Source organism: Arachis hypogaea, chromosome 15 (assembly GCF_003086295.3).
Source record: "Arachis hypogaea cultivar Tifrunner chromosome 15, arahy.Tifrunner.gnm2.J5K5, whole genome shotgun sequence".
NCBI lineage: Eukaryota > Viridiplantae > Streptophyta > Magnoliopsida > Fabales > Fabaceae > Arachis > Arachis hypogaea.
This window is the reverse complement of record NC_092050.1, coordinates 145,944,087-145,953,256: the sequence shown is the minus strand read 5'-3', so window position 1 is coordinate 145,953,256 and position 9,170 is coordinate 145,944,087. Positions and strand designations below refer to the sequence as shown.

General features: G+C 33.0%; 1 protein-coding gene and 1 long non-coding RNA gene across 2 annotated transcripts; one reads left to right on the top strand and one right to left on the bottom strand.

Annotated features, from left to right (window-relative positions):
- Positions 1-354: 354 nt before the first annotated feature.
- LOC112749187 (protein FAR1-RELATED SEQUENCE 5-like) lies at positions 355-2,709 on the top strand. The gene is made up of 2 exons (XM_025797447.1): positions 355-2,382; positions 2,509-2,709. The coding sequence occupies exons 1-2, from the start codon at positions 355-357 to the stop codon at positions 2,707-2,709; spliced, it is 2,229 nt and encodes a 742-aa protein (XP_025653232.1).
- Positions 2,710-5,067: 2,358 nt separating this feature from the next.
- LOC140179554 (uncharacterized) lies at positions 5,068-6,223 on the bottom strand. The gene is made up of 5 exons (XR_011873073.1): positions 6,145-6,223; positions 5,980-6,054; positions 5,816-5,895; positions 5,285-5,463; positions 5,068-5,201 (listed from the first exon to the last, which is right to left on the bottom strand). It is a non-coding gene; the product is annotated as an uncharacterized lncRNA (long non-coding RNA).
- Between the last annotated feature and the right edge of the window lie 2,947 nt (positions 6,224-9,170).

Here is a 9,170-nt window from a genome sequence, read left to right as displayed (position 1 = left end):
ATTAAAATTTTTTAGTTCTTTAAAGGTATTGCTGTATTTTATGTGAATTAGTGGTAATTTTTGTAGTCTACATATCTGTGAAATATTAATTGTGTGGTGATGTGTTTGTTTTTTTATAAATTGTAGGTGTATGTTCGTTTTTGGGAGATGGAGCCGTCGGATAGCGATTTTTTTGGAATAGACTCCGATGAGGAGTTCCTAAGAGGAGACGATTTAGACTTTTTAGACGACGATTCAGAGGCTGATGAAGATAGACCTTAAGATAAGAGAATAGCAGAGCTGTCACGAGAAAATATCATGCAACTTTAGTTTACAGATGAGGAAGCTGTTTATTGATTCTACAAGACTTATGCAATGATACACGATTTCGCTGTGAGGTTGGATGAAGTCAGACGCGATAGCGATGGTTCCGTAATTATGCGCCAAATTGGTTGCAATCGGGTGGGCTCAAGAAAGGAAGAGGTTGAAAAGGACGAAAGAATCAGGGACCACCGACCCCTAACTCGAAGTTGTTGCCAGGCAAGAATTCGTGCAATATTAGATACAAAAATTCAGAAATGGAAGGTTGTTTCGTTCTACGAAGAGCACTCTCATGAATTAGTTGCTCCACTCGACGTTAGCATGATGCCTGAGTATCGCACATTCAGTGTCTCGGATAAAGCTCAGGCAAAGAATTTGCACGACATAGGCATCAGGACCTGTCACATCTTGGGATACTTGGCTGCTCAAAAAGGTGGATATGCGAACTTGTCATTCAACCAAAAAGATATGTACAACCTCATTACTCAACATAGGAAGGAAAAGGTGAAGGGTGGTGATGCAAATGCTGCAATAAGCTACCTGAGAGGTAAAGCTGGGTATGATTCTTATTTCTTTGGCAAGTACACATTAAGTAATGAGAATCGATTAGAAAATTTGTTATGGGCTGATGGGACTAGCCGTATTGATTATAAGTGCTTTGGGGATGTCTTGACATTTGATTCGACTTACAATAGAAATGTCTACAATAAACCACTTGTGATATTTTCTGGTAGCAATCATCATGGGCAGACCGTCGTATTTGGTTGTGGTCTTCTTGTTAATGAGGATATTGGTTCATACAAGTGGCTCTTGGAAACTTTTTTGGAAGCAATGGGGAGTAAACACCCTACGGCAGTTGTCACCGACGGAGATCTTTCAATGAGAAAAGCAATTAAACAGGTCTTTCCTTATGCAACACATCGACTATGTGCATGGCACTTACATAGGAATGCATGCGAGAAGGTTAAGAACAGTGGATTTCTAAATGACTTCAAGAAATTGATTTATGCCAATGTGAGTGTTGAAGAGTTTCAGGTCATGTGGGAAGACATGGTGGCCAGGTATAACTTATCAAGCAACTCTTGGGTCATCCAAACCTATGAGTTGAGGAATCTACGGGCTCTTGCATATTTGAGGGACCAATTTTTTGGGCGAATCAGGATAACATCCCAGTGTGAAGGGATTAACTCTCTAATAAAAGCATATGTGAGAAAGAAAGATATCCTTCTTGAATTTATCAATAACATGGAGACCGTGGTTAGCCATTACAGGAACAATGAAAGAGTCGCAGAGTTCAATAGTAAATATACCGATCCAGTACTTGTGACTTCTTTGCCGACACTTGAAGATTTTGCTGCAAAGAATTTCACTCGTAACATGTTCCGGGAGGTCAGGAAGGAAATTGAGGGTGCTTGTGCAATGAATATAGAGTTGGTAATTCAGGATGGTGGAAAACTATACTTCAAGTGTAACAGTTTTGGATTGCCAGATATTGATCATGTCGTTGAGTTTGACAGAGTTGGGGGGATGCTTCGTTGCGAGTGTCTGTGGTTCGAAAATAGCGGAATTCCCTGCATGCACATATTCGCCTGCCTAAAGCACCAACATGTTGAAGTTATTCCAGAACGCTTAGTGTGCAAGCGTTGGACGAAGAATGCCAAGAGTGACTTCATGAAGTCAAACGTCGATGATCCAAGTGATTCTGATAAGGTACTAAAGTGTCGTTTGGGTGTGTTGGGTGCTGAGTGTTCTAGGTTGATGGATGTTGCATGTAAGAACTCAAGTGATTTTGTCGAAGCAATAAATGTTGTTGTCAACACAATTACAAAACTCCAAAAGCGAGGTGAAAATCCACGCAATGGTAACTTAGACGATGACTACGTTGTTGACCTATTGGTAGTGAAGAGTAAGGAAGCCCCCAAGAAAAACTCAAAATTTAAGCAACAGAGAAGGTGCTCAAACTGCGGTGTGACAGGACACTACAACAAAAGTTGTCCTAATCTTCCTGGTAGAATCCCAAAGGAGACGGTAGATGATGATACAGAAAAGAATATCAGCAGCCATCTTGACATCCTTACTAAGGTATCTCATACTATAACTATGTCTAGATATTTGTTGTATGCTGATTTGGCATATTGTGTTTTGGATTTATAAACTATGTTATTTTTATGCTTTTGTAATAGAAGGTGATGTTTGGTTTGTGATCAGCGCAAAAGACATGATAGTGTGAAAAATCAACAGAAGATGGAAAAAGATAGGAACATTGGTGGTGGAACAACACCAACCTCAGCAGCTAAATCGGATTATACTGATCAAGTGAAAACATCAAGTCCTAGTCCCGATATCCCAGTTTGTGCATCTACAAGTAACGAAGAGTCCGGGTTGAGTTCCAAAATAATTTCATGTTGAACCTTCTAACCATGGTACATAAAATCAAATAAAATAAATAAAAAGTAAGAATGATTGTAAAAAAAGGAGACCTGTAAGGAATATGCTGCTGTGTAGAAATGTCCCTGTATTTCTTAGCAATACCAAAGTCAATGATATACACCTACAGAGGGTGATTAGTTTTGATTCATACAGCAACTAAGGGTGCTTGGTTTTGACATTTTTCTGAATAAGAAAGAAAACCTAGCCAATAGCATGCTCGATCAGACACACATGACTTGTCCTTCAATAATTTAATTTTGCCACTGAAATATGCAGAAACCTTAAATTGCCATGCCCTACAGCACCCCATAGCTCTAATATATATCTCTTAAGGAAAAAAAAAGAACTAATTTTGCATATTCATTTCTTGGAAAGTCACTAAAACATTACAATTCTCCTAATTTCGGCAGCTCTTGGAATTTTATTTAAAATTTTATTTAAAGTTGCATAATTATACATCATTCTTTATGCAGTAATAGTTGGCTTTTTCAAGTGTCAACTAAATAGCATATTCTTGCTTTCCAACAGGATACACCATGTGCAAATGCCTATTTATATTAAAAAAAACCCTTCTATATGGTAAAAGTATTCTTGTTCTCTTTTTCTTTTCTTGTTTTTTGGTGAAATATGGTAAAAGTGTTCACTTATAAACTGAACTTACTGGAATTAAACTATAAATCAAAGAAACAATAATGAAAGAAATCAAAGGGACACAATCAATTGAGAAGAAAAATGACCAAGTTATTTAGAGAGATTGAACCATATTGCTATAAAGGAATACAAAAGGCATATAAAACCATATTGGATTCGATATCGCAGTAAAGGAAAATATATTACAAGTTTACAACAGATAATCACAAAAGGAATTTAAAAATTGAATTATGGAAGGCTGTGGTATTTTCAATGTATTATTGCTCATAAAGCCACTCAAATTCAAGATACCCCGTGAGAGATTTGAAACATATGCAAATTAACCATGCACAACCAGCTGTTTAATGCCTTTTTAATTAGAATAAACAACTAATAATAGTGCATGGATGAAATGCACATAAAATCAGATAAAAATACCTGTTTATAGAGGTCTTCAAGGAACTCAGAATATGTAATGGTTTTCATGTCATTGAATTTAGCAATGAATGAATGCTTGATGATATCAATTATCATTTTGCATACATATTCCTATAATTCTCACTCACTAACAATGTACCTCCTAATTGCCCATAATACCCTTATCATATTCATATCATATTTCCTTAAAAGATCAAAACGCATACATAAAATAGTTATTAGTGTTTAACCAATGCAACCCATTAAGTCCTAACAAAATTAGAATTTAAATCAAAGGGATGCACTAATCATGGACTTCAATACCATATCTAACTTTCATTTTGCTTAAAAAGTGACTTCTATTCATCATATTCTAAAAGGGTTTGCATAATTTTCTATTTAGCATAGGAACTAATCATCAATATACCAAATAAGCAGAAATCAAAGGAAAATAAACTCTAGTAGGCACAATAACTTACCAAAGTAAACCAAACCATATACATTGTCCCTGCTGTGTCGCTTAAACGCATTATTTTTTATCTGAGCAAAATTATTTGACACCAGCAAAGCGAACAATGCATTGTTGTGAGCAACTATATAGGTTGATAGAGTGATTGCCTGAGCTAATAAGATAAAAGAATGAACAAGTAAGACTAGTCAAGGAACCAACCTCTGTTTCTTACTCTTGCTTACAAAGAATAACATAGTTAACAAAACATATATGATTTTTCCCTTTTCTTTGGTGTTTTTTTTTTTTTGTGGGGGGGGGGGGACCTAAGAATCTGAGAAAACGAAAGTAATTCCAACGAGGAAGGATACTTGAAGCAGCAATAGCTAAAGATTCATCGGCAATAAATCTCCATATCCAGAATCTCGTACTTGCTGGTGGACAACTTGCAAGTCCTTCAAAAAAACCAATGAGATCAAAGCATTTACGTCATCTGAATTTGGGAAAGAATCAAAGATTGAATTTTTACTATTTTAGTAAATTATATAATTACCCACTTTGGGCTATAATTTAATTACCAATAGTTTAACCATAGTTAACATAGCAACCAATTAAAGGATGACATGTCATAGAGGGTAATATACATGTTATTATAGGAAGGGTAGAGTAGAATTTACCTTTGTTTTTATACTTATTGAATATTTTGTATTGAGATTCAAGAAATATTAGATAACCAACATTTTTATTATCAAATTTACCTCTGCAAGAAATTTCTGATATCCTTGTGCTGATGATTGCAAAAGAATCTTGACAGCTATTGGAATATCATCAATAATGCCATAGTAAACTGTTCCAAATTCACCTCTACCGAGGACTCTCTCAAAGTTATTGGTCATGTAAACAACTTCATCGAATGAATATTGTCGGCGCTTGGATTTCAAAGGATCACCAGATTCCATATGAATGTAGACATCATCTAATTTTAAGGTCAAAATGTGTGTCATGGTTAATTGTACTTAGAGGACTGTAAATTGTAGTTTGAAGTATTGTTTTTTCTACCTTTTAGCTTTCTCTTTTTAATGTAAATGATGATAACTGCTGCAAGAACTACCAGTAGGAGCATCAAAAATGCAGAAACAGATGCTAATATATAAATAATTGGATTATTTTCCTTGCTTTTATCTTTTGTCTGTTGGTCACAAGGACCAGATTCACATAGATTTGGATTTTGCCCCAACCTAGCATCATTCAGTAACAAGAATAAAGTTAAAGTAAAAAACTACATTTAGTTTGTAATCTCTATGAAGGTTCTTACTTTCAAGTTTCCATGTGTCATGATTTAAAGTTGTATGTATGTGTATAAGATAAAAGAGAAATAATGAAATCAAGAAAATAATAGTTACATGGAAGGTAATACATTTTAGTACATTCGCTACATGTAAAATATTTTATGTGAAAAGTATACCCGTGACGTTCTAGTATGCTGAAATTGATATGTGATACTACATAATTGTAGAAATTCATGTAACTATGTAAATAACAGGTATTGCTGATTCAGGGTATCAAATTAAATAAGAGTAAGATACATACCTAAGTGATAGTACACCTTCACTTGACTTTTGGAGAAGTGCATTTGGAATTAGACATGTGGGTTGTTATTCTGCAAGTTTCTACAAAAGAAAATGCTTCTTTATTTTTTTGTAACAACAAAATCAATAATTTATATTAATGCAGAGAGTATGAAATAAACTTACAGGACTCTAAGCAATGGTAGATTTTCTACCAGAAAAACAGGTATCTCCCCAATTAAGCTATTATTTGATAAATCCCTAACACAACAAACTCAAATCACTACAATCCAAGTGGAGGATAGGAAAAAACATACAAAAATTCAACGAATTTGCATTCGAGTCACTCACAAGGACTCTAACTCAATAAGCTTGGAGATATAAACTGCTATGTGTCCAGTGAGTCCTCTTGAAGATAAATTCCTGCATGAATTTTCAAATACATTATAAACGGTTCATTATACTTAACAAATTAAATCTATATATGCATACTTATAACGATGTGATTCTTGGGGTGCCATTAAAATAAAAAAGGAGTTTTAATCCCAACATAAGCCTAGTAACCCTAAAATCTGGAAAACAAAAAGCTGCATAGATTACAACACTAGGCATCAACAACAAGAATGCAATACTGTATCAACTAATTCACAGAAAGCAATCCAGCAAAAAGAGAAAGGATTTTTGACAAACATTGCTAAGTAAAACATGAAACTAGGGATTATGATAACAAAGCTAGTGAATTCTGAATTGGCATGCATGAAAAACCATACATTGATCACACATAGTAAATTGTAAAGTTGCAAACTTTGAAAGTTGCAGAACTGGGAATTCAAGTTTCATAGGCATACAGTGTATTGAGCTGCTCGGAGAAGTGCTGAACTGTCATCGAGATAGGAACGAGTCACCATTCTTAGAAAATCGTGGTTGCTTCTTCTTCTTGTTCTTTTTAGAGGTGTTGAGGAATGAAGAGGAAGCTTTGTTGAGAAGGATGAAGACAATGAACAAGTTAAAGAAGCCATTTGATTCATGTTCATCACACTTGGTCGTTATTGCAGAGTGGATAAGAGATTCTGCAACGCAATTTCATGAGAGGGAAGGATACCGTGAGGAAGGCGGCGCTACTTGTGACGACGGCCGTGACGATGCTTTCGAGCACGGAGATGGCACGACAGACGGAGAGAATGAGGCACCCAATGAGGCGGTTATCCTCGGGTATTAGGGTTCATTGTGTGGGAGGCTTATTTGGGGAAGAATCAAAGACTGAATTTTTAATATTTTAGTAAATTATATAATTACTCACTTTGGGCTATAATTTAATTATCAATAGTTTAATCATAGTTAACATAGCAATCAATTAAAGAATGATATGTCAGAGAGGGTAATATACATGTTATTATAAGAAGAGTAGAGTAGAATTTACCTATATATATATATACTTCTTTTCAAATAATTTTTTGAAATTACAACCTCTCATATATAATTAAGCTTGACACATACATTGAATTAAACAAGAAAGAAAATGACGTGTAACGAATTTTCCTGGACAATTATACATATAATACGAATGATTACAATGCCAACCTCATTTTGCATGCATAATAATAATGGAGATAGAAAATCATTATGAAGATAGCTGATAGAAAAAGGAACTGTGAGATTCTTGAATTATTAGTGTATTATTATTAATATTATTATTGCTGTGCGAAGATTTGGTGTAATGTAAATCCAACACTTGTGAGCGTGGAAACATTATTGTTGACGCAGCACAATGAGTCACATCAACAAACTGAAATTATTCTAGTTCTAGCTAGACACTCCAAACAAAACAAAAGCAAAAAAAAAGAAAAGAAAAGTTATATTCTATGATTTTTAAAGTTTATCCTGTTGAGTCAGATTGATTACTACGTAGAATCTAGTTAATTATTCGGAGATCAAATTACTCTTTTCTCGAATATTGTTCCTTAACCATAAAAGAAAAAGAAAAAGAAAAAGAAAAAGAAAATTCCACCATATAGTACATGTAGTACTATTTACATTACAATTTAATTTAATATAATTTAATTTGTGGGCCACCGCAATTGTGATTAAGGAAAAAAGAGCAAGCTGAGGCATGGAAGAGTAAGATAAGGAATTTGGTACCGAAGAAAGTGAAGAAACAATTATTTTTTTTTAATATAAATTATTTATTTAGAGCATGGTCTAAAAAGTGGTCCCAACCAGAGGCGGAGCTTAGTTCAGACAAGGGAAGTCATGGCCCCCCAAATTTTTTATAAAAAATTTAGTAGTACTTTTTCAAAAGATAAAAAATAGTTCAATTGACTTAAATACTTTACTATGACTTAAAGTATCTAATAAGTTCAATAAACAACACTCTCTCTATTTTTAAGTTCAAATATAAAAAATTAGATATTTTTTATTTATTTAATTTAATATTATTTTATATTTTACTATTTATTTAATTTAATTTTTTATATGATAAAAAAATAATAGAATATTCAATAAGTATTAATATTATTGTATTTGTATAAATTGATAAAAAAATTCAATAAATATTATAAATTTTAATATTTGTCTTTCTAACTTCTTCTTTACATATTTTACAAGATATATATTCAAATTTTTATATAAAATAATAATAAAAAATCAAAGAATTGATACATTTTTTAAGAGGAAGGCTAATATTTAAAAAGGAGAATATATAACTTTTACAATATTAACACCTGTAGATAGTTCTTCTACTTTAATGAATCACGAAGAAAGTGAGATATAACCTTCAAAAGTTCAAAAAGTTACATATGATGACTTTAACCTTAACTTTTTGAAACGAGATCTTGAAAAACGGTTTTAAATTTGGCAATATCACCCAAACTAGAGAGATGAGATTAGACGAGCTTATCTTAAATGGGTCCATATCAAAAACATTTTGACAATTATTTTTTATCTAGCCCCCAAAATTTTGTTTCAAGTTCCGCCACTGGTCCCAACTAACGAGCATAGAGACATAGACAGTCGAATTCGATAATTATATAAATAAATATTAATTAATAGTTAATTTTGCAATTTAAATTTTTTAATCTAAAATTATACGGTAAAAATAATTCAACAGTTGTTAAAAAAAATTCACTCCTATTATAGAATTATTAAATAAAAATTAAAATTGGAACTTTTTTTTTTTGTTTTTGGTGAGTAAAATTGGAACTATTTGTTTATGCTTTCCGATCGAGGGACTAAAGTTAAAGATATCATTATAATTAACTAAGTTGACCTTGTTAACGTTTTAATTAAGGAATTATGTCAATAAACCAATGCTTAAATGCTTATTCTGATGATCTGATCTCTTTTTTAAAATAAATATATAAGTGGTTCTTATCTCAGAT

Coding starts and splice junctions, on each gene's coding strand:
- LOC112749187 (XM_025797447.1), top strand. CDS start 355: ATGATACACGATTTCGCTGTGAGGTTGGATGAAGTCAGACGCGATAGC. Junction 2,383..2,508: donor ATCTTGACATCCTTACTAAG/GTATCTCATACT, acceptor GTTTGTGATCAG/CGCAAAAGACATGATAGTGT.